General features: G+C 39.1%; 1 protein-coding gene across 8 annotated transcripts in view; it reads right to left on the minus strand.

The window, feature by feature from the left end:
• Positions 1-26,882, minus strand: part of tns1b (tensin 1b) — a 186,150-nt gene that overhangs the window by 53,663 nt on the left and 105,605 nt on the right. For 7 of the 8 annotated variants that reach the window (XM_072397924.1, XM_072397920.1, XM_072397917.1 and 4 more), the window contains 5 exons: positions 15,440-15,481; positions 7,379-7,428; positions 2,937-3,108; positions 1,939-1,989; positions 1,729-1,851 (listed from right to left, as the gene is read on the minus strand). In XM_072397924.1, coding sequence (XP_072254025.1) covers positions 1,729-1,851; positions 1,939-1,989; positions 2,937-3,108; positions 7,379-7,428; positions 15,440-15,481 — 438 coding nt within the window. Of the gene's footprint in view, positions 1-1,728; positions 1,852-1,938; positions 1,990-2,936; positions 3,109-7,378; positions 7,429-12,160; positions 12,296-15,439; positions 15,482-26,882 lie in introns of those variants that run through there. The other variant, XM_072397923.1, reaches the window with a different exon arrangement.

The raw sequence follows: 26,882 nt of genomic DNA on the forward strand, positions 1-26,882 counted from the left end.
TACCTGAACCAGCCCAGGCAGATAACATGTCAGAAGACATCAAAGTGCCATCATGATGAGACAACAGCTGATTGCATGGCTTTAGTTGCAGTCATCGAGCGCCTGGCCATAGCGAGATGTTTTTTTAAGCCATTTTCATATCAAACCATTTCTTCTTTATTTCGGTGACATAACGAACTACAGGTGATATGGAATTACCAGCTTGTAATTTCTTCCCATTTCTTCACTTTAGCAGGTCCTGTAATTACAGACTTCAATCTCAGAGCCCGTAAAGTTGTTCTTTTTGCGCCTTGATGCCATTCTCATGACTCAACAATTCCTGGCACAGGAGATAGGAAGCGTAGCCTTATATGGTATTATTTTGGGCATGGAATATGGAAATTTACTATTCTCGTGCACATGCACTTAAATACGCACGGGTGGCATTCATCATTTACGCAGGTCTTTTAGACACTTTTCCAAAGTTAAGAGCATTTGTTGAATCTTACGTGGCGTGTTCGTACGAGACCTTCATACGAAAAAGTGAGAGAAATTTAGAATAAGAATACGAAAATGAGACCCAATGTGAGGCAGGCAAGGCTGAGATAGTTTAGAACCTGCGCAGAAGAGGGATAGTTGATATACTGGTCAAAGAATGCTGGATATTGAGCTGCCAGGCAGGAATACAGAGGGTAATACATAGTTATACAGAGAACAATCATGGATGGAGTGAACGAGGACATACAGGTGGTTGGTGTAACTGAACAGAAGGGGATAAAGGGAGCAGTTGGACAACGATGCGAAGAAGGAGAAGGAAGAGAGGGGTACTGTCAAACAGTCGTTTTTTTCCCCTAAGGGTCAGCCATAGTAAGAGCTGGGTGTATTCTCTAAACATTAAGGCAAATGCTTCCTTTATTTTTCTCCTTCATCATAGGAAACACTGGACCATCCTTTATAAAAAAGAAAAGGAGATTTTTCCAGTTATCATTCTCAGTTGAACTAACTGTGATTCATGTAAATAAATCTACGAACAAGAAAGTTGATGTGATATTACACAAAATGTTATGGTAAGAAAGTCAAAGTGCACTCTTCATTTGACAACGCAGTGGCGAGTGTGTTCCACATTATAAATATCGCAGTAGATTCAACAATGTGTAGCCCAGTGGAAATGATTAGTTGATGTGTGGAAAACCAACATGGCTTGCTTCCTTAGTGACCACCACAACTTCCAAGCTCTCATCATCAGCTGTGTTATTCAACTTGCAGAAAAAAAACAGCAGTTGTTATGGCAGCCGACTTGTTTGTCACCTCCCTGTGGGAGCATGTTGAAATGAGGTATGAACATTAAGGATCCCGTGGTTAATTCTTGTGTTGCAAAAAAACAATCAGTAACACAGTGGGGTTGATGTGAAAATGATTAGGTATTACATTTTAGGACAACAGCATTGTAGTTGTATTTGGATAGAGATTTTATGGTTTGTGTCAGGACACTGAAGAGCCACATGAGTGTGGCTTGCCACAAGAGTTTAATGTGATGCAAGTAAGTTTAGGCAACAACGAGGAAATATTGGTAAACGCAGATTTTATGACATTGTTAAGGGTGACTGATGACTGTTATGCCTTACTGCCCTAATTTGTGTTTTCCTAACCCTCATCGAGCAGAACCCAACCCAAAGAAGCACATAAAGAGTCTGAAAGTTTGCGGATTCTTTATGTGCTTTGCAGCACTGTCTTAACTTTCAGTCTAACCTTGTTGTGTATCACCACCACGTTGTGACTGTCTGCACTCAGCCAAGTGTCCATGGCCTTGCAGATGCTGCAGATTTTGTCGAGGGCAGGAGCGTGGTGGTCAGGCCAGCCAAAGTCCAACACCTGAGAGGGAAGGAGAGAGGTTGCTATTAGGATTAGTGGTCCTAAATTATGTATGATAAAATGAGACATAACAACTTTCAGGTTCACCTTTGGATTGAGCTGGCTTATGTCATAACGCTTCTCACAAAGATTGAAGAGCTAAAGAAAAAGAAGTAAAAACACTATTACTTAACATATACTTCAAAGTTGATCAAAGTACATTATTAGCTTTGCAGTTGCTTCTTGATTTTCCACGAAGGAGGCATAGAAATAAACTGTTAGTTCCACTGTTAAAATAGAATTTCAGCTGAATCCTTCCTCATTTGTTACTTTAAACATTGGGCTATATTTCATGTACGCTTAAGAGAAGAGACTTAGCGGGGTTATCTTGGGTAAATTTAAAAAAAGGCTGGACAACTTTGACCCAAACTCTGTAACTGTTACTAGCATCTAGCACTGGTGTTATAACAGCTTCCACAACAGGGCTTTTGTGATGTAATCACATGTGTAACTCAACATGATAACATGATTAACTACTTAAAGTTAGTAATTAGGAGGTCGTGCTAGTAACTAATATTAGAGACTTTCCACATTTTTCGAATGTGAAAATAATTACAAAAGGGCTCGTCATTTTTGTAAGTAAATGTAAAAATATAAATGTACAAAATATCTTACAAATAAGTGTGAGAGACCAGTTGTGTGTATTTAAGGTTGCTAAGATATGATTAGACGAACACTGTTTAGCAAAGGGGTAATTCCTGACATTTACTGAAGTTGTGTCTCAGCAGTTCAGTCTGGATAATGTCCCACACTGCACATATACACTGTATGTGCCGTGTTGCAGGGAACCCCCTAAAAATACAGCCAAGGCCTCCACTGCGCGCGTCGTCTAGAATTTTGTACTCTGCTGTTTGTCTTAAACAAGAGTGTCAAATGAACAGTTTAAAGACATTTCATGATGCAGATGTTTAACAACAATTTTGTTTTGTGAGTTTGTGGTTTGAACTGGTATACTCAGCTGGTGAGAGCAGGTCTGAAAAGGTGCAATTATTTCATTGCAGGCACCTTAACTGAAACTAATAAGGATAACTGTTTTGGAACTGTACCAGGTAGTTGTGGCCATGTTTGGAGCGCAGCATGGAAGCGACCTCCCTCAGGTTGGCAGCATAGCTCTGCTCCTCCACACTGCTGGGAAAAGACACGGAGATGATCCTCTCTGTGATGTAGACCAAGTCCAGCTCGTAGTTCTCCTCCAGGGCCTGCAGAAGACTCGCACTCCTGAACAGAAATCAAGAAAAAATTGTAACTGAAGTTGTGCACCACAGGACTACAAATGTCAGATGTAACAAGTTTAATACCTAAAACTAATGCAGCACCTGTGAATTATGCACATGTAGTTGTATTATTTGCCTGAATATGAGTTTTCAGTTAATTTACCACTTCTTCTACATGGACATGACCATTGAGGCCCCACCTTACACCTTATTATAGGTAGACACCAAAGTTTTTGTGACTAATTTAAAGTGATGAATGCTCCTGGTGTACCAGTCACAATTTGTGGACAATGATTTGCTTAATGTGCCAATTGTGCTACTGTATATATTAAAATTAGTCTTTGTTCAAAAGCACACACTAGTTGACTTTGTGCTCTTCCCAAATAAATTCTGTATAACAAATTCCCTTCAGTCACTCCTGATTCTTTCCCATGAAATATCATGAAACAGTTATTTCTTTCATGGAAATCACAAGATGCATCTTAAGAAAGCAGAAAGCCAGGTTAGTATGTACAAACATGAGTCATTCCATGTATAGTCAAAGCATAAAACTATGTGATTGCATCATTGTTCAGAAAGTCATTAAGGGTTGCAAATTAAATTTCAGAACATTCTTCCCTCAAGCCTAAAAGGAACAAGTATCCTAATATGGAAAGGGCAACACTTCATATGAATACCAAATCTACAATGACAGTCAATCCCAGTAGGGTTCAAGCTTGTATCCAAAATATAAGGGTTCTCTATAAACACGTGTTATGTTGTGGGGAAGACAGACCTAGCAGAAAGTGATTCATTTGATGAAGACACCAGAGGAATGTGTGGACCTCACAAAAACAACACCTTGTTATAAATTTGATGAGGAAAAGGGATTTTGTAGAACTTAGCTGAGAAGATTTTTTACAGAGTCTGGTTTGTCTGTGTCAAATCAGGTCAAAGGGTAGGAATGAACAAGAGCCAGATCCAGACAAAGGAAACTGTAAATGAACAACCCACTGAAAAAAAAATCATTCATCTATCCTTATAGTCTAAAAATGATCTAACTGTTCTATTAGTTGGTCTCAGGCTCTTTGCTATAAAAGAAAAAATGACAGATCAGATTTTTCTCCAAAATAAGCATTCAGACTTCGCTTAAAAAGTACAGAATGTAAAGAAGTAAGTAAAGCACTTTGTTGTTCTGACTATTTCTTTTTTGTGCAAAGCAGGTCTAGCCATTTCCCCGTATTTTCAATAAATACTCTTAGATAAACGGATAGTGATATCCAACTCTGGGCAGTGAAAGGGTGATTGCTCCAAAAACATGTCTGCTTTTATTTCAAGAGTTTTTTCTCACTGTCAAAAGTAACAATCAGTTTTCCATTTTGGTGTGAAATATCCCTTTATGGATCTTGGCTCACTTTCAAACTTTTGCCTCCACAGAAATCAGTTAGAGAACTGAGTAACCATGTAGAGTGAGATGAGAAGGCTAAGCAAGGAGAGTCTGGACCCAGACTGCAGCATATTTCCCACATTTGTCAGCTGTGAGTTGTCCCCGAGGGAACTGCTCATATGTCTGAGATAGAGAATCACGCCAGCTTTACTGTATCAGTACTGTAACCTGCTCTGTATTGTACATCTGGACCCACTTAAAACGTGCTTACTGGAAATAGTTCACAATAGAAAGAGGAGAAATTGATAAGTCGCACATGTCTCCGGCATGCCAACAAAGATGTCTCATCTAAAAAGTTTTCAGAAGAATGCTGGTTTATAATATCGCTTTTACTTCCATCTCCTCTCATTCTTTCAAACCGTTCCATCTTTCTTGGTTATTCTTCTTCTCTATTTCCTTTTCTCCTTCTGCACATGGATGTCTTTCACTGCAGTGTGCAGCCAGATTCTATAAGAGTGTGGTTTGGTCCTCTTCCAAATCCACCAGCATGTGTTGGTCGGCCTAGAGCCAACCAACTTCTCATCAACTGAAAAGATTAAGTGATTGCTCTCTTTCAGCATATTGCATTTGACGAATGATGCGTTATCTCCACACGCTCAATTTCAGAGCTGCAGTGATCTCATCTGGACAAAGTCAAACTGTGAGCAAGGAATGTTTTATCAGCAAACCCGAGACATTAGGCCGTAAAGAAATCTTGCCAGACATTTCTAATAACAGTCAACTTCAAGGACTTCACAAATGCAGTGCTCTATATCAGCTTTTAACCAAACTTGTCATACTTTCTAAATGGTGAATAACTCTCTCTTGACCTGTAAGGTGAAACCACAAGATTAACGGCAGAACCTGGATTGATTTGATTTAAGTTTTGTTTTGTACAGTTTATCGAACAAACAGTTAAAATGTTAACAACTGAAGGGTGCAAATCAGTAATAAATGCACTATATATTTCCTGTTTTCACAGACACAGTTAGCTAACAGCATTTACCAGCCAGTGGATTAGTGGAGACCAAAAGCAGAATCAAAAGAAGAGTGAATGCTTAACTTAGATTTGTCAGTTGGCCCGAACAAACTTTTAAAGTTCACAGTCAAAGTGTTGTACTCACAGCCTGTTACTCTACATGCACCACAGGTGGCAAAAAAAAATATTGTACATTGTCAGCTCTAGTAAATAGTGCAAAGTTAAACCCAAACAAGTCATCTGTAAAAAGCACAATGAAGTGTCTCAATATAATCTTTCAGTGATGGTTTGTGTTGGCTCTAAGATTTATATTTTGGGGCTGAGATGTGGAAATCTTGTTGCTTGTAAGCAGCTGTGGTGAAATATTTGTAAGAATATTATAACCACGGCAGTGATACAGCAGTAGTTCACCAATCAAGACTTGAGATAGTGATGAAAGCCACTGACAAGAAATACTTAAATTAATAAGTGAAAAAAACATGCGGGATCTCTGACCCCTTAGACTGCACAAGTCAAGAGATGATATTTATCAATATCTGCTATAATCACATGGACGAGGGATTACTGTTGGAAATCTGTGTCAATCATGACAATACAGAGTTGCAACTAAAACATGGCACTTGAACTTTGTGCATAAAAGAAGCTTTATGTTAACTTTGTCCAGAACTAGCGTTGATTCCCCTGGGCTCTGAGGCATCTGGGATGGACCATCACAGAGTGGAAAAATGTACGGCTGTGGTCAGACCAATCAGTATTCAAGATTTTCCTTTTTTGAAGAACTGGACGCTGTGTGCTCAAGACCAAAAAGAGCATTCAGACAGTCCACAGCGACAGGTCCAAAAGCCAGGCTCTCTGATGGTATGGAGTTCTATCAGTGCTCTTGGCAAAGCTCATACACTTATTTGAGAGCAGCATTAATGATGAAAAGTTGACTGGGATTGTACAGCAACATAAGCTGCTTTCAAGATTACATATTTTCTAACAATATCCATGCATATTTCAATGCAAAAGAACTTTCTGCACACTTTACATTATAGCTGAGGAAGAAGAGGGTTCAAATATTGGACTAGCCTACCCGCAGTCCTTACCCGTCCCCGCTCGAGAATCTGTGGAGAGTTTTTAAGATGAAAAATGTGACAACGACGACTTCCTACTGTTGCACAAATTCACCAACGACTGGCATGCTTAATTTCTTGGTATCTTCAGGAGTAGAAGATCTTTTAAGTGTTCTGAAAGTAGTAATGTTTTTACCTTTAGCTATACTGACTCACAAGCGATTTGCACGTAAAAAAATCAGCAATCAACCTGATGCTGCATTGTTTTAATATATTTTACTGACTCTGATTGCAGCAACAGAACTGTCAGTCAAGCTCAATACATTACCTAATGTTGTGTGTGTCTGTGTGTAAGTTTTAATTACACAACTGACAACATCTGTGACTAATGAAGGATTGAGGTGAAAAGGGTCGGCACCAAATATCTTTTTGTCCAACAAAACAGTGAGAGGTCCAGTTCAACAGTGGGGCATGCTGCTTCGCTTATTCCCTTGGTAAAATCAGCAAATATCATGTTACACCTGAACTTTTCAATTACAAATTCTTCGAATCTCTAAGGCTGGATTGTTTAAAGATCACATTGATATTTGCTGATCCTCTTTTATTATCCATCTGATTTGGAGATAACACAGGAGAGTTGTTCTTAAACTAATTCATCATGTACAATCCAATAAGCCAAATGAAAACTTTTAAGTGGAAAAAAGTAGTAAAAGAGGAGACAAAGAGAAGGGAGAGGAAAACAATGTTTAGGAAATTAGAGAGGAATCTAAAACAGAGGAAAGCGGAGATGAAACAAAGGAAAGGAAGAGAGGAGACGTAGGAGGACAGGAGCTACCTTGATGGCCTGCGCCGTGACTCCATGCTCTTCGAGGATTTGGTAGAACCCTGTGAATGACCAAGAAAAACAATCGATATTTATCAATGCTCTCTGCATGCACAAATCTTTTATTTATCATATCAAAAGTGTACATACAAAAATATGTGGTGGTTTCACGGTTCCATTCAAGTATAAATTAATCTTACGACTGACTCCAGGAATATGGAATGTGTCTGATTTTTTGTTTAGTAAAGAGCCAGTTCATTAGGGTAACAATCATTACAAAAAACCCATAGTATGGAGAACCTGGAGTCACAGACGTTGTCTTGACATGATCCATCTTGACACAGCAGCAGTCAATAAAGCTTAAATGAGCCTGAAGGTGAACTCATGAACGGATCAGCTTGCTCTATCCTGATGATGTAATGCATTGCAACAAGAAGTTACAAGTGGTTTGAAATAATAACTTCAAATACAAACATCTTTAGAGGCAAATTTAAGTAAATGCTACACATTACATTGCAAGGCCCATCTCACACTGCACATAAAGTACACCATGAACACTGAGATGAGGCATCTTTTGTTTGATGCTGTGTAATACCATGTTAGGACAGGTTCGCAAGATGTTTTTATACAGCCAAGTTGAGAGGCCCTTATTGAGGAAATATATTGTGTCTGAAGGTACCTCACTGTGTTTGGCTCCACTGCCTCACTTCCCCACTCAGACCAGCTCAAAGAGGGGGGCAGGGGTCAGAGTTCATGTGGACTCTCCTGTGGTGACTGGGTCACATGAACACAGTAGGGGGAGTGTTATCCATCATCATCCATGATGGATCAGTTTGGCTGGCTAACTACCAGTGTCAAGCACCCCAGTGTGCTCCCTCTGACGAGCATCAGCCTGTTCTCATCTCCTAACACCTAGGCCATCTGTGAGCAAATTCTTATTTTCAACAACAATGACACAATTTGCAGCTGAATTAAACATACATTTTAAGAATAATACTGAGCGATGAGTCAGAACTGGGAGACAGAATGCAAATATGGTAGATGCAAACATAAACAGAAAATTTTACAGATGGGACAAGGAAGCCCATGCATCACCCAAGACTATGTCACCCCACTGCAACCCCAAGCAGCAGGAAAATCTTTCAAACTATTACCAGTCAGGAAAGTGATCAACTGGCCAAAATGAACAGAAGTGAGTTCACACCAAAAAGGGTAACACGATCTGGCGTCTTTCTTCAAATTTAAGCAAAACACAAACTATACCTACCAGAAATAAAACAGTTAGATATGACCACTGAACACATTACTGAAACTGAAGAAATATAGCAAAGGAACTGAATCATATGAAGACTAAACAGACTCCCACTGCAAAGGTTGGAGAAATGAGTGATAGCTTAGTCAGATATTCACGGGTCTACTCAACTACCACTGAAAGCAGAAAAACTGGTTTAAGAGGATTTGCCCAGTTATATCATGTACTTGATTACTGGGATCTCAAAGACATAGTCACACTGAACACAAAAAATAGCAACATGAGATCGACAAACATGGTGCCTAACAGCCACAAACCAGATTACTCACAAAGTGACTACCCAAACCAAAAGTAGCAACTAATATTCCAAACCAAACGTCAACTGTGGTCACCACAACAGAAAAGTTCTCATAAAATTTAAAGTTAGGAATAAATTTGCAATGAAGCAAAGACTCAAGAGACCACACAGAAAAAAAAAGGCAGAAGACACGATCACAAGTATACCTCCCTATCATTCAAAGTTACCGTCAAACATCAACAAGTTACCCACCAAAAGTGTGCCAACTTCTCCATAACACTGTCACATCCCACAAACACAACACATTCAATATAGGCACTTTTAAATGCTTATATAATACACACAATGGTAAAGTCTATCATAGCACAAATGTAAACCGCTGCAGACACATAAACGGACAGATACACACAGCAGAAGGGAGATAATCTGACATATGATTGGCTGTTCAGAGAAATCTGACAGGTCACGTTATGCAATAATAACAGCATTGTTCAAACTCCCCTCTTCTGCAGTTTTACCTATAATAATTAACTGCAGCAATGGGTATATCTTTTTTCTCAGCATCTGAACACGTAGAAAAGTGATTCTTTCAGCCGCTTCCATCCACCACCATCATGTCTTATACACCCACTGTGTGGCTCTAATTGTTGTAGAGACGTGAGACGACTGTCTCTATGAAAATGATCATAGCATACTGTCCTATCTTGTGGAAACTGTAAATATTTCATGCACACTGTTGCTCCTGTCATCACTCTCACAGGCATGTCTGAATGAAGGATAAAGAACACTTACAGAGAAGTGACCAAGGTCTCAATGAATCGATACCATGGCTTTAAAAGATTGATAAAGCCATTTATGTCATTTACCTAATTTGTGAACATCTTTCCTCAGCCTTGCAGAAAAACTCACATACAATCTGAACAAAAAGTTCAAAAGATTCTGGACAAACCCCCATTTCTACAGTGTCTTACATGTATTTCACTTTTACCCATTCACACAGACACTCATACACAAGTTCTTGTCATATATGACATAGTATGCAGTGTGTTTCTCCACAATCACACACCAATAAACATACTGGGGGCGATATGAAGTTCAGTGTCTTGCCCATGGACTCTTGACATGTGGATGCAGTGCAGATCGAACTGCCAACCTTCCATTTGGAAGACTCTACCAGCTCAGCTACAGCCACCCACAAGAAAGAAGATGGTCAAAGTTGATGCCTGTCAAAGGTCTTAAAAGTATTAGATATCTTACTTCAGTAAAAGTAATATCATTACAAGTAGAAGTTCTCCTGGAAAATTCCAACTAAAGAGCACAGGAGTTAACAAAAATGTAATTAAAATGTTAAAGTGTATGCATTTAGCTGATTGATACAATATTATATATGCCATCATCAGATTGTCAATACTGAAGAATCAGTGTGGAAGCAGGATGCTGCTGTTGTAATCAACAGCAACACAAAATTAATTGTGATAAGTTTAGAGAAAAAATCCTAATTTGGTAAATCTGTTAACAAATCAGACATCTTAAATGTGGACTTCAGTTATACACCGTCTTTGGGACATGTCATAAGAAAAAGGTTTGAAACTGCTTGTTTCATCTCTGCCAATGTGTTGATCATTTGAGATCTGAACCTTATAAGTAACGAGTGACTCGAGATGTAAAATAAACACAATGTAGTAGATAGTACCAGATTTTCCCTTGAAATGGGAATTATTAAGTGAAGTACAAGTACCTTAAAATTCTAGTTAATTACAGTACTTGAGTAAATAGATTAAAAAAGAGCATTCTTTCAGCTTGATGATTGTTTGCAGAAGATCTCAAGGGGATTCTTAAGACGTTCCAAGATCTCACAGATATCTGTTTTAGTTTGCAAACTCTTGGGGAAATGTTTGGACAAACTTGCATTGGCCACTAACACAAACATACTGGGCGATGCAGCATCTTCCCAGAACGAGACATTTATATTTTGAGACATTCCGCACCCCATTTTTTTCTCTTTTTTTTTCAACCTTTACTCCAGTGTTGACATGACGCTGCTGTGGCACTGAGGTGACACAAAACAAATCCCCCCTTTTCTGTCCGCACTTTGGCCTAATGGTTTCAGCATGTTTTGAGGGGCTATAAAGTGCAGAAAGTCGCCAGAGGAGGACAGAGATGAATGAGCAAGAAACGACCCAAAAGAGAGGGTTCAGAGACAGACGCAAAGCATGAACAGGGTTATGAGTCCAGACTGAATGGTGTTGTGGGATTTTTATGTGCACCAATGACAAGAAAAAGCCCAAACTCCTAAATTACCACTCTGAGGTGATTCAAGCATCCTGCGGTTTTTGAGTGGCAAGAGCAACACCTGTAAATGTACGCCTCCCAACATGGTGCCACAGCATGCAAACTAAGGAGTCTTAATTAAAGGCAGCAATTAAGTTTTGATGAGCTGTCATTTCTTTCTTGATGCAAAGACAGCCGTTAACTCAATGTTTTGGCTTGAATTAGTCTGAACTGGTGTTCAGGGATTTTTGTGAGCCACAAGACGAAATTCAAAGTGTAACTGTCTGCATAAATTAAGCCATAACCGGTAAGAGGACAATTACTTTCACAGTGATGCTTTTGTCCGAAAAATTGGATGACTTGATATTCAAGTAGCAGGATTCTACAAATGGAGAGCATCATTCTACAGAAGCAGATTATGGGGAATTATATGTTAGGCGTTGCTTCTGGTTTTCATTATTAGTAACTTAACAAGTGAGATGCAGTTAAGTTGAACACGGCAGCCATCAATTCATAGATTCCTTGTGTTCAGAATGCTTCTCCAGCAAAGCACAATTACAAACATCCATCAAATCTGCATGCGAAAACCTTGCATTACGGTGGAGCATGGAGATGGAGGAGTAGGAGGAGGAGGCGGAGAAGGAGAAGGAGGAGGAGGGACCTGGAGTGGGGGGTCCTGTTGGCTCTGTTTCAAGATGAAAACCATCTGGGAAGGTTGACTTTACAAGCAGGCCATACAAATTAACCATCTGAGAAAGAGCGAGGCAGCAAAGGTGGGAGAAAGGGAAGCCAACAGACATTGGGGGCTGGTAAAAATCTGCGAGCAAGACCAGAAAAAACTTTTATGTTGCACAGGAGAAAATAATAAAAAAAAAACAGCGCCAAAGGCACAGAAGAGAAAGGAGAAGCAACAGGAGATGCATTTCACTAAATCTATCCATCCATATCCATCCAGCCACCCACTGCATCCTACCTTCCTGAAAAGGTAGCCCGTACTCCATCGCCATGCCCCCCTCAGAGAGGAGAGTCGCCTTCGTAAAGACCCTCCTCGGTTCATCTCTGGAAAGCTCCTCCTGACTCTCACCGCTTTGTAAGAGGCAGTGAAGTTTTCTCTGTGAAACCTCTCCCTTTATTCTGACAGCAGAGGAGTAGAAGAAGCGAAAAAAAATAAGCAGGGCTCTATTTTGGGCAGTTGCCTGCAGAGGGCCGCTGCAGTTCAGACCAAGCTCCTCCACTGCGTTCCTCTTCTTGTCCCTCTGTCCACCCTATGTTTTCCCTTCCCTCCCATGCCTTCTTTCCCTCTCTGCCTGTGTGTTGGCCACCCTCCCCCTCCCTCTCACTCTGCCTATCATCATGTTATCTCTCCCCCGATATATAACTCCCCCCATGTCTTTTTGTCATCTGTGTACGGATCTAAATAACAACCACAAACCCTTTCCGTCATTTAAGACAAACATGTGGGAGCTGATTAACGTTCTTACACAAATCAGCTGATTTGAGCCATTCCCCTCATAAGTTGTGTATTTGACCAGTTGATAGTTGTGTTTGAAAGGTTTCCTATCATTTTCAAAACTTTCTATTATAACTGAAAGAAGCTTAAAAATTAGGTCAAGGCTTCAGTATTTGTCTGGAAGAAAATGTCAAATTCTCATCACAACAAAAAAGAAAACTAATAAGAGCAAAAAAAAAACAAAAAAACAGAAGCAGACTGAAGCAGGGAAGTGAGAGAAGCTCATGTAGTCATAAGACAAATCTTTTTGATGCTCTGAGGCGATGAGGCACAGCTGAACATCCGCCTGACATCACAGTGGAACCACAAAGCAAATGCGCATCACACAAACGACAACAGCTGCATTCACACTCACACACCCGCACTAATGCATATACAGTCGATTAACGCAAACAGTACAGACATGTGATCCTAAAGTGCTGGTTTAATCATACAATCACAGTGAGGCTGTAACCCAGCGTAAGAAACTGTACTGGAAGGAAATTGAGGGATTATACAGAAAATGCCAATAAAAGCAGCCACACACACATACACACATACAAAGACATACTGATGTATTTTTGTTTCTTGTGGGGAAAGTGGGCACTTGGCTTTGGCTAGTACTCTAAATTGGTTACTTGATCCTTCCTTTCTCAGACAAAATCAACTCACAGGAAGTTGTCACAGACAAACAGTGCCCAGAGAGGCCAAAGCAAACACGCACAACCCAGTTTCTGTGTATGTTACCATAACTTGCACACAGGGAGGAGAGTCATCACTCTGAGGTTTTAGTTTGATTTGACAGAATTAGTTTAAATATGTTATTACCCAAAGCTACTTGGGGAGTCAGGGATGAAGCCAATATGATTGAAAGAGACACAACAGGGTTTAAAACAGCTACAAAGACACGGTGGAGACCTCTTATCCTTCAGTCCAACATTATATACGATGCACGCAGACTTGACTGTCTTCCATCAAAATGTGAGCGTGTGTTAGAGGTTGAGCTGGGCATGCAGGCCAGTGACACATTCACCACACACACTCTTGCAATAACTACTATGCTCTTCCATTATTTAGGTTGCACTATGTAGATTTCTCTGATCTTTTACTTACCTTTATACATGTGAATACAGAGATATTCCCTGTATACATAAAATACTTCACATCACAGTGCGCTGCTCTGACAAATCTCTGTGGTCTAATCAGATGTATGGTTCAGCAATGCGGTTTAAATTCCCAACAAATTACTCTGTTTAATGTGTTGAATTTTTTTCACTTTGTGTTCAGATTAGATAAATTGGTCATGTTCAAGGTATTAGGTTGTGGTTTATTTTTGGAAACGGTCTGGATTGGATTCATACTATTTAAAGCTAGTTCACACATGACATTTTGTGAAGACACTGCAATGTATAAGTAAATTCCAACTATTCATAAGCATTGTTTGCCATCCACATCATCTGTGATGCCTCCATTGACTCATAACTACAACCAAGTTAAAAAAAGTTATAAATGTCTCATAAATGCCTCATAAATGTAAATATAAACAGAATACAATTATTTGCTAATTTCACCAACCTATAGTCTATTCACAGTAAAACATAGCAAATATATTCATATATATATAACATATATATGTTAAAAGTGACATTTCACTATGTCAATAAAACAATTATCAATTTGATGGCAGCAACATGTCGCAAAAAAAATTGGGACAGGGGCAACAAAGGCTGGAAAAGTCAGTGGTACTAAAAAGAAACAGCTGGAGAAACATTCCGCAACTAAGCAGGTTAAAAAGCAACAGTTCAGTAACATGATCGGGTATATAAAAACACCCTGGAGAGGCAGAGTCTCTCAAAAGTAAAGATGGCAAAGATTCAGCAATCTGCCAGAAAATACTAATTTTGAAACAATTTCAGAAAGTGTCTCACAACAAAAGATAGGCTTTGAATATTCAATAATCTGCAGTACATTATATCATCAATAGATGCTGAGAATCTGAATACATCTCTGTGTGTAAGGGACACACCAAAAATCTGTCCTGGATGTCTGATCTGCAGGCACTATGTTGGCACTGCATTAAAAACAGACATGATTCTGTCATGGAAATCACTGCATGGGCTCAGAAACCACTGTCTGTGAACACAGGCTACTCCATAAACGAATGCAGGTTAAAGCTCTATCATTTACAGAAGAAACTATATGTGAGCATGATCAAGAAAGTTAAAAAGCTTAAAATGGATTATGGCAAATTGGAAAACTGCTCTGTGGTCAGAAGAATCGAAAGTAAATCACAGACTCAGTGTTGTCTGGTCTTAAGAGAAGAGGGACCATCTCAGTACTCAGTTCAAATGCCTGCCTCTCTGACGGTATGGGGGTACATTAGTGTCTATGGAACTGGCGACTTGTACATCTGAAAAGGCACCATCAATGTTGAAAAGTACATGCAGGATTTAGAGCTCCCATACAATGGCTTGTCTGTAGTCCAGACTTTCACCAAAACATTTCAAGCATCATGAAATGCAAAACACAAAAAAGAAGACCTGGGATTACTGAGCACCTAGAATCCTATATCAGACAAGAATGGGACAATATTCCTTTTCTAAAGGTCTCCTAAACCCAGATGCTTTACAGACTGTTGCACTAACTTTCTAACATCAAATACATCTGATCTGAGTCATGGGCTCCTTAACAGCGATAATCTAAGCAAATGGCTTTAGAATAAACAGTGAGTAAAGTAAATAATAAAAGTCAGTTGAAACTTACCATGGTGTCTACATGTTTGAGAGGCAGGTCAGTGCTTGGTGCCTGTTGAGAAACAACAAAGATGGACATCAGTCATCGGCACCTTTCCATGCATACAATTTCTCAAAAAACTCCCCACCATATTTCATTATGTTGTATGTTCATGCCATATCATCCTATCTCAGGTCATGTTAAAGCCACTCTCAATTCCATTTTTCGTCCTAATGTGGCTCAAAGGACTCCACCATCTATCAACACTCAGTGCAAATATTTACAGAAAGTGACAGGTCTGCATCCATTATCAAAGACAAGAGCATTGTCCATGGGCCTCTCTTTTTTCAGTGCCATAAACAGCTATGGACTGAGTGCAAGTCAGGCACAGATGGGAAGGGAAAAACTAAAGGCACTGTGGGACATAAAGAAAGAAGGAGAGAGAATAGGAAGAAAATTAACGTCAAAGGGGCAGGTGGATAATCAGGATAGGTCAAGGAGAAAATAATGGGAAAAAATACGGACGGATGGACAAGCAGTTTGGGTTGTAGAAAGAAGAGATTAATGTAAAGAAAACTTTTATTATAGGCGGCAGAGGAAAAGATTATGAGAGCAAGCTTTACGTTTGTAAAGACTTATCTGACATCAGGCTGACACTTGAATGCAAATTTTATCTATTATTTGAAGCATAAAGGGATTAATATCTCTACTGTTATACGCAAGATGAAAGCAATGGATTTGTGATTGTCACAGTTTCATCGATCCATCCTTTCTTACAGACCAACCAGTGAGGCACTGACTTTAACCTTCTGTGATTATCACAAGACAATATGAGTCTCTGTTGATCTTTATGTTGCAGAGATGTAAAATATCTTGTGAAATAACCTTGGCATCAGTCAAAATGTGTTCTGTGAACTGAGCTCAAACGAGAATAAACTGATGACCAGTTATCTTTTTATGATCATCTTTCTCTAGGTCTTATCACTTTTTTTTATTTTCACAACAAATAAAAAGTGAGGCTCTGTCTGACATATTGCCACCGAACTCCTGGCATATGCTCCAACTACTGCAATGTTCTCCTAGCAGGTTTCTCAGTGAAACAACAGTGAAAGCCCATTGCATTGTTCAGAATATGGCGATGCATCTGGAGTTCAACAAGCCAAAAAGGGAACATGTCACTCTGTTACTCATGGAACTCCAATAGGTACCCATGGCTTGCATTTATATTCTCCTTCTTATCCTTAACCTCTGTCCCTCTGAGGAACACAGTAAAATGTCTCAATTTTTTAATCAAATACATCTTATTCCAAATCATGGAAAGCTGTTTAAAAGTGGTGTAACTATATTGGATCTTATCAGAGTAATTTATATGAAATTCAGAAAGATAACAAGGCACGAGTGTCAGTAGATATTTTGGAAAGCTGAAGTACACCTCTACATTTAGTACATTCCAGTATATATGTGTGCATTTCACTCTCCAGGTCAAGTTTAGCTTTTTGTCCACTAGTAAATTGATATTATGAGCAATTCATGATGACACCATCTCAGATGACATACCCCTAACAGTAAGCACTTGTAGTAGTGATTCTGTGAACCTAATCCGGCCGAACAACAGAATGCCCATGATTTACAATGTTAAATATAAAAAGATTTAGAGAGCACTGCCTATTAGCAGAGTCCAACTTGGTAGTGAGTCCCACACAGAGACCTGCTCTGCAACACCCCTGTCTGCTTCTGTAAGTTTCACTGGAGTATAAATGGTAAAGGCAAAGGGTAAATTATAGTTTGTCTATACAGGCCTCAGAACACAGACTCCAAATGCCCAGACTCAACCACCAACCAGGGAGAGTGCAAGAGATCTCACAACTATGCAAAGTCTACTCCAACTGAGCTTCACCACTGACAAATCTACAGGACTGAAGGAGAAAAAAATCTACCTGCCATGCATCCAAAGTTGCATCTAGGAATGAGGAAACAACAAACTGCTGTTTGAGGCTCTAAATGCAGACTGTGGATTTGCTCCATGGCCAAAGTTTGTGGCCGCAGGCATTTTCATACAAATAGAGTCTATTGTGTGTAAACCCAGAAAAACACACCAAAACACAACCAGTTCTCACAATGAGACATTATAACGTGTGTTTCCGCTTTGCACAATTGCAGCCAGATGGCTGGCTGTGTGTCCATGCATGCGTTGTCACTGAGGCTTACAACATATACAGAGAGCCTTGAGAGCCTGGGAAGATATGAAGGCCAAAAGCAAAATCTTTGCAATGACTCTCACTCCTCTTCAAAGGAGGGTTTCTGAAGGAAAACTACAGTATGACACAATTACCGCCATTATCAGTTTTCTTTGTGTTGTTTTTTTGTTGTTTTTTTAAGTAAAAGCAGCCCTTTGGAAATTAGCAAAACTTGTTTTGCATTGGCAAAACAACTTTTGCCATTTCTGAACTGTACATTTAAAATACTTCAATTACAACATTTTCTAAAATCAAAGAGCATCACGCTGAAAATAAAATTTACAGTTCACAGGTCAGGAAGAGAGCCGTGTTCAGAGAAAACACGGTGGCACAAGCTGTTTACTATGTTTTTGGTGTCTCAGCATTCAGCATTGGATTGTATTTATTTCATGGAAAAACCTGGTCATTCACTATATTCATTTGGTGACTTGTTTATTGGCATTTGCAGCAGGAGCCTCTACTGGAACTTTTGATATGATAATCACATGCTTGGCTTTGGTCTTTATGTTCCCTGTCTTCATGAAGACTAAAGCGCATGTAAGAAATTAAACCGATTTACTTAAAACCACATTATGTAGATTAATATTTCAAGCTTTAGCACTTCTTAACAATAGAATTATGAGACCATGTGAAACAGTAAAGCACGCTATAATCCTATGAGAAACTAATATGAACTCTTCAAGAGACAATCACATTTGTAATTTTGTCATCATGGAGCCTGGTCCCTGAGATACTAATTCTTCTCAACAAGTGAGCATCTCAGCATTTCCCCCCACTGCATGATAGATGAACTACTGTAACTGTGGCCCAACAGAAAAATTTGCCACATGACCACAGAGCAGCCTGCAGCTGACTCTCAGAACATAATCATAATCACAGGTAATTACCACAGATACAAAAGCAAAAAAGAAAGAAAGTCACAGATCCAAGACCTCTGCAGCACCTGCCGCAGCAGTGAAAACATAAACTCTACAAATACAATGAATGTAAACATCTGTTGTTTTACTAAAGTAAAATATATGCTTATTTTCTCCAACAATTACTATATCAATTCAAAACCCATCTTCCTTTGTTGATAGTCTAACTTTTTGGCTCTCCAGAGCTTAGAGCTATGCCATCCTCCTCAACCAGGTCAGCTGAGCATCATGTTGGAATTGTTCTCATGCGAGAAGCTAAATATAGGCTGTTGATATCCCGATGTTGTAGCAAAGGAGTAGTCACAGTAACAGACAAACACATTTTTTCAGCTATGGAGAAAAACAAGTTCAGATTTTTCCTGTTTCTGAGAGTGAATGTATCTGGTAGCTGGTAGGCTTGTGGATTAATACTGTTTTCAACAGCAGCATTCTGTCAGCTTTGACTGATCAAATTTTCTACAAATTTGAAAACTTTCTTTTTCCTGCTCAACACACCATATGTGGTTGATTTATTCATGAAACATTAATACACATTAACATTTTTGCATAATCTTTATCAGTTTAAATAATGTTGAACAAAGTAATTGCTGAGCTTTTGGCTGCATTTGCTGCACTGAGGTTGAGCAAGCTTCAAGACTCAGCTCATCAGATTACTTTACATCAACACAGAGAGTCAGTGAGTACAGGCAGTCAGGGGAGTCAGGGACAGACAGTGTCCCAACCATTTATCAAGGATGTGAGTACAAGCTAGTATAAGACACTGATAAGAAGAACAGGACAGAGAAATAATACAGTCTAAAAAAGCGTAGTCAATCTTCATATTTGTAGTAGTTAATTTTGAAAAAAAAAAACAGCTGTTTTTGGTCAAATTTGCTTTGTTGATGTCCATCAAGAGACATGTCCTCTCTGGTATTTTGATGGGAAACTGCAATATCTCCACGTTAACTGAACCTATTTCTGATTTTCACACAATCACAGTAATAAACGGTGGATAAATCTTCACCACAAGCGCAAAACACTCCAACAGCTTCCTAGAGTCTCATTTTATGAATCCCAGTCAAGGCAGTGCTCTGCAGATCAAAAGCAAAAATCCTCAACAGCAGCATTGATGACTGCTTATGCTCATGATATGTCTAACCACATTGTGGATGTGCCAACAAAAACTTGAATTTTAGAGGAGGGGGACTTTAAAATATGAAGACCAGAAAAAAACACACTGTAAAATTGAAGTAAGTGTTTAAATATTTGTGGGGCTTTCATGGGTCAGGCTTGTTTGTCCAGCACATCCCACAGATGTTTGATTGGACTGAAATCTTAAGAATTTAAGACCAAATCTCCGACTAAACGTGTTTGTGAATTCCTCAAACCATTCTTGAACCATTTTTGCAGTACGACAGGGTACATCATCCTGCTGAAACAGACACATATCACCAGGAAATATAGTTTATATGATGGGATGCACCTGGCTAGAAACAGTGTTTATGTTTCCAAACCACAAGAATGATGCCATGGAAATGCATGGACATAGTCTATCGCTATATATGTAGACAAAGACGTGATTCGTCAGGCAGGCCATTGCTCCGTAATCCAGTTTTAATGGTCAAAGATCCATTGTAGGCATTTTTGGTGGTGAACACAGGCCAGTATTGGCACTCCTATGTGAACTAGCTGAGCTGCATCAGTTGAGATAACCTGGCCATTTTGCCATCACAACTTTTTTCTATTCAAAATTGCACAAATACATGCCATTATTCTGCTTCAAACACATCAGCTTCAAATATAGAATGTTTACCTGCTGCCTAATATACTTCCAAAGCCAAATGCCACTGTAATGAGATAATAAATGTTTTTCACTTGACTTGCAAGTCATATTGTTCTGGTTGGTATACTTACAATGAAAAGCTTTACTGGCAGCCACATAACTTTGACTATATTTGTTTAAAACCCACGTGATCACTCATGTTTCTGACCTCTTTTTTAGCAATAGCACCAGTGTTTCCACTTCAAGCAGCACGAAGCGTAATCACAGCCAACAGGAACTGCAGTCGAAATAGCAAAAATAACTAAACTTTCCCTTGAATGCTATCTCAGGCTGCACATCGCTACAAGAATACAATGGAACACTGCTTCACAGAAAAGCTGTAATTAGCTGCTGTAGACCTGAGTTTAGGAGCCGATAGCTTTGTTACTTATGTTTATTTTTTACGCAAAAGCAGAAGGAGGATGACAGACCAGCGATGCGGACACATTCACGTCTCCTGCGAGAAGAGAACGCCAGAGTGAAACTCTTTATTCCCACCACCACTGTGCCATGTGCCTACTTTCACATGAGCACAGTGGATCCTTTGACAAATTAACCAAATTATAGCCCACTCCTTCAAGGAAAGCAGAGGTAGCTAGCAAGCAGGGAGTTTCCTCTTTTGAGTGGTGGGGATAAACGTAGCCAGCAAGCGAGAGCCTCTTGGGGAAATGACCCAGAGCTAAATATACAGCTGTGCATCTTTAAAGCTTGAGACACAGCCCATTAGGCCCAGCCCAGCCAGCTCAGTGTGGACAGAAGAGTGGTTAAAATTACCACTCTGGCTGTGGGTGTGAGACAAGGAGGAAGAGATTAAAAGACAGTGTGGAGCTTTGTGACTGTTGAGGTGATTCAGTGTTTACACTTAGTTGGTGACCTGAACAATGATAACCTCACAAACTGAAGAAGAACATTCACCTTTTTGGTCTTAATGTTACTAGTATGTATATATATATATAGATATAGATATATATGTCTCAACAAAGTCTGGAACATTATAAAGAAAACCCACCATTCTGGTCACTCTCTGTTTGAACTGTTGCCTTCAGGCAGATGGTGCAGATCAATCAACGCAAGGACAAATAGACCCAAACACAGTTTTTATTCAACTGCAATAATCACCCTCAATGCTACAAAAAAAAAATAATAATATGCAATATGATGTGACAGAAAGTGCGCATGGCTGTAGATGTACTGTATGTTCATACTGTTTTTATTTTCTTTATTTTATGTTTTTATGCAGACACAATGAATGATGCACTTGACTGGAGAGCACTTTTAATTTCGTTGTAACTGTGACAACGACCAGTTTTCTTCTATTCTATACACACACACACACACACACACACACACACACACACACACTGTATATACGGACCTCATCCTAACCCCTTCCTCCCCTCTACCTCTTGAAGACCTTTGGCATTTTTTTGGACAATTGCTGTCTTTGGAAGCTTTGAGAAGCACACACCATCTGCACTGGATGTAGCTTAGCTATGCCATAACTCTAGACTGATGTTTAGGCTGCATGTTAGATAATAGCCTGCGTAGAGCTCAGCTTAAATATGCTTGTGCCTCAACTAAGCTGCTGCTAGCCTGGGATAATGAGGAAACTCTTATTTCACTTCAATAACAACAATAAAACAATCCTTACGGGTAAGATGAAAAATTTATTGCATGATCACAGTCCATATTGGCCTAATTTTAAGGGAATGAAACACACCCTAAAGGCACAAAAATCTTAAACTATTTTGCTTTCATCAGAAAGAAAGACTTAAACTACTTTTTCAAATCTTTGAGGAGCACAAGCTGTTAACATCAGCATATTCCTTTAATCTAAGTATAAAGAGGAAAACGTTATTAGACCTCACAAAGTTTCACAAATGACCTGTTGTGGGTAGAGGGACCAGCAGACAGGATAATGGACATTTTCCAGCTGTCATGTTCAACAGTGCCTTCTGGTGGGAAGAAGCACAAACTGCAAGGTTGGATGCTGCAGTAATTTGGACAATGAATGGCTTACCAATCGCCAGAATGACACACCAACTCTAAACTGCTGGAAAAAGCAACAGCTGTTTGTTTGCACAAGAAACGAAATCAGTTCAATCCTTATACCCCTCATTCTATCAGTAACTCCTACAGAGTTTGTATTTGTTTACATTCAGATGAAAAGCACAGCTGTTAAACAAGAGCCTTAAATGGGCTACCTGAGGGGTGGTTGCCTAAAAAGGCAATCTTCCACCACTTGAGCTTCTTTTCTACAAGATTTGTGTTTAAAAGTGGTGACATTACACTATGTTTACAATGTCAAATTCCAAATGTTAATACAGGCAGAAAGTAATTATCTTTACATAGTTAACTTATTCATTTCAAAGATAGTCAAAGTGGTCCAGTAGCCTAAGAGTGAAATTGCCTTGAAGAAGGGCGTACCATATTATATTCTTCAGCTCTATTTCACCACATCTGATGTCTTTCTCAACTCTTCACTGACTGTAAATATCCAATAAAGGCATAAATGCTAAGTCTTTTCAGAAAGCAACATTTAACATCAAACTGATGCACCTATCATATATGGTACATAGATATAATATAAATACAATCCACAGAAATATCACACATGTGAGGGAAGAGTACAACAAACAATACTGAATTACCATGACCTCTGCATGCATATTCGCTCAAGAGCACTTCTGAAAACCACTGTTGTGAACACAGTTTGTTGCTGAACCACCAAATGAAAATTAAGATTGCAGTTAAGATAGCTGTTCTAAGTAACTCTCTCGTCAAAATAGCTCTCTCGTCAAAATTTCTCGAAGATTTTCCAAACTGAGAGTGCTCTGCCTGCTGTCTACTTGCAGGTAAGAGACTGACAGTAAGTATTCCACACAACCCCACTTAGATACAAATCAAAATCTGTAGTTATTGTAGGGACTGATACATCTTGTCCTCTGGGATAAAGACGATGCGGCTCAATATGACTTGTTATCAATACTGAGTTGATCTTTTGATGGTAATTTGTACATCTGTGAAGGCACCATTAACACTAAACCATATATCTTCATATACCATCAGAATCTGGAGCGGCATATGCATGCATGCATACCCAGATGAACTATTATTCAGGGAAGGCCTTGCTTATTTCAGCAACACAATGCCAAACGACATTCTCCATATTTCACAACAGTGTCACGTCTTATAAAAACATTTTTAGGGTCTGCCTGCAGTTCAAGCCTGTTACTCACTGATGAGATTTTAGTAGATTAGAAAATTAAAAAAAAACTGAAACAAAGAAGGCTCTAAAAAATGTAACAATTAGACTCTTCAATTATACCTAAAGTGTTAAAAGCAGAGCTTTCTAATTACTAGCAAGACGCTCTTTCTCTTGAAAAATGTTAGTGGCATCAAAAATGTTTTAGTTTCAATATTTTAAATGTTGTCTTTGTACCGCATTTACTAAAATATGGCATTTAAATGATTCACACGGCGTTTGTTTTTATACATTTTTCTTGGAAACGATGTTGTAAATGAAGTCAATACATGTGAAATAGAGGAAAAGAGGAAAATACCACTAGCTCATCTGGTATTTTTTCATGTTAAGAGGGACATATTTGTGATAATGATAAGGCAAGAAATAACATGTAATGATCAAAATGAATAATCTTACAACGGAATTGAGTAGACACCCAATAAAGCATAATCACAACACAACCCCTCTGAAAGCTAAATAAGTTGTATTAATATCATTGTTGAGTATTTCTACTCATCAGTCTTATAACACATGAGCAAAAGCAAACACAGACACACAGCTGTTTCCCTCTCATGGTCCGTTCTCCTTCATCTGCAGCTTTCACACAACCACATTCCAGACATGTAAACACAGTGCAACAGAGGGGGGGCCTGCGCAGACTCATGTGCGTCCAGAGTTAGGGTTGACGTGTGTGCTTATTCGCCATTACCACCCCCTTGAAGCTAAAGGCTCACAGCGTACCAAGGATCCCTTAGGACCAGAGGGAAGGAGGAGTGGTGGGTTCTTGCTGTGGGAAAAACTCTTGAGCGGGCGGTGAACCTAAACCACCTCTGACATGTCAGTGTTTCTCACCCTGCCTGTCCCACTGATATGGAGCTGGCTGCTCGCTCTCTTATGTAACCAAAAGCCTTTTATAACATGTCTCAATATTTTACCTTTCTATGTGTCCCAGTGTGGTAATATAATGGGAACGGATTATGTAGGCTACAGTAGGTTTTGTGCATTTCTTTGATGTAAAGAACAAGAACTATTGCACTTAATAAAAGCACTCTACCTATTAGAAGGTAACAACACATTTACATATAGCTAAATTTGAGATGAAAGTCATGTCTATCACTTAAGCACTGAGGGGAGTAGGGAGATGTTTTCATTTGCTGGATTTTTTATGACTTTTATCAGTCATGTAAGTTCTGCAAAGTTTGTCATTAACCTTTCAAAGGATTAATAGCAAATTTCTCTATTCCAAGGTGCTCATGAAATAGTCGTTTCTTATACCAAGTTTGTATTAGCATTACAGTAACACAGCGCCTCATGAACAGAGTTATTAGTGATAAGAAGGGCATGGTTTATTTGGATGTGTATTCTAACATTTGGGAAACTCATTTAGACAGAATCTGCAACAGTTCACTTGTAGTTCGACTAGTCCAGGCAGTGGAATAATATCCAGTTCTATATCCAAAAAAATGTTCTTTTGAACATGTGAAAACTCTCTTGTGTGGAGCGCCTCTTCTGGCTGCTCCAAGTTTGGACCAGCTGCTGAAAACTTCATGCAGATTCCAACGATATACCCACAGTCGCCACAGGCACGCTCAGGACGGGAGATTGGACTGAAGACAAGTTTCTGTGCAATCTGTTGGTTTCCTTAGCAGGGATATTGTTTTTGAATTGGCTCTATATGAATGAATTGGATTATTTTTAAATCAATTAATTGGATTTCATTGGATTATGATTACAATTAATTGAATTCCAATTGGCTTGAGTTGGACTATACCTACTACCCACCAATTACATGAAGAGGGCTGACAACATGGTGCATCTGTTTTCTCAATGTCTTATCCTTGACATTAGAAGTGTGTTCCTGTCTCTTGTTCACCTTTTCCATCTCAGCAGTCCCTTAAGCCTTTAAAGGGTACACACTGAAATGCTTGGAAATTCAAGGTTTGATTAGAAGACATTTCTTCATTTTTTTTACTTTTGATTTTTTACTTTGACCGCTTCTGGCTAATTCCTCATTGGCCTCCCACACGTTTAGGTTTGTTTCATGCCAAACAACATATGTATCGCTACATTGTTCACCCATCCACACATGACTACTCACATACCTGATCATAACGACTGTCACATCTCAAGGCTTATTTAATTCGTTTTGTATTAGGTTATCATTCTTTGTTTAAATGAATTATTATCAAACTTTCAACAGTGTCTCTGATTATATCTTGGCTTTTGAGCCAGATCATGACATCATTGTGAACCTTTTCTCTAGAGACTGTTATACAGAGAAAGTGATTGAACCTAGTAATTAGTAACTATCTTATTATCTCCAACTGAAGTGGACACCTTGGAGAAAAAAAAAAGAAAAAACTCTTGCCTATGATGTCTAGTTCTAGTTGATGTCTATGTATACACTTTAAAATATCAAATAACCACTTAGTACAGGCAGAAACACTAACTTATTGTATAACTTTATCGTTAAACATGTTGATTTTTTTGTTGTAGCTCCAGCATTCCAAGGGAGCTGGGATCATACTGTAAATTGTAAGAGGATCCCTGGTTGGTGCCTAAATACACTACACAATACAGGGAACATCAGGCAAACATGTATGGTTCTAAACACAGCGCTAATTGGACTGCATCTATACAATCTATGCCCTGCAGTTACTCATTACTCTGCAATGTCCTGGACCTGTTCCCCCACTTCACAGGACCTATTTAAAAAAGCAAGCTGGATGACGTAAGTGTTAGTGGTTTATGGTTTTTCTGAGAGTGTGTCTGTCCTTGCTAGTGAGAGCTGGCATTCATTATGTGTCTATCTGGTCTGATCATGTGCTAAGATATGCAGTCGACCTCACCAGTGAGAACTCCTTCACTGCTGTTCATACCCTCATTGTGCATAATAAAACTTATTCCTGGCAGCACGGGCCTCGACATGAGGGAATGTCTGAGGAATGCTTGCACCATGCTTTATATCACACCGTGCAACCTCACGCAAATGAAGTCCAGTTGGGGGTCCAGTGGGCAGATTCATTTAATAATGGGTTAGTATACTCTACTGTTAGTAACTAGTGGATAACCTATTTTATATCATGACTCAGAAGTCATCAATTACATAATTACACTAATGAACATTCTGGTGTAACTGAGTTTTTCTTTAATCTTACCATACAATTTCTGTCAGTTATCACTGCTGGGGATCATCATCCAATGCATCCATCCAATGCATCCATCTACTCCAGGTCAAGCATGTGACTCTCAAAACTCCAAAAAAAGGTTCATG

The sequence above is a fragment of the Leuresthes tenuis genome, unplaced genomic scaffold (genome assembly GCF_036924035.1).
Source record: "Leuresthes tenuis unplaced genomic scaffold, fLeuTen1.0.hap1 SCAF_12, whole genome shotgun sequence".
NCBI classification, from domain to species: Eukaryota; Metazoa; Chordata; class Actinopteri; order Atheriniformes; family Atherinopsidae; genus Leuresthes; species Leuresthes tenuis.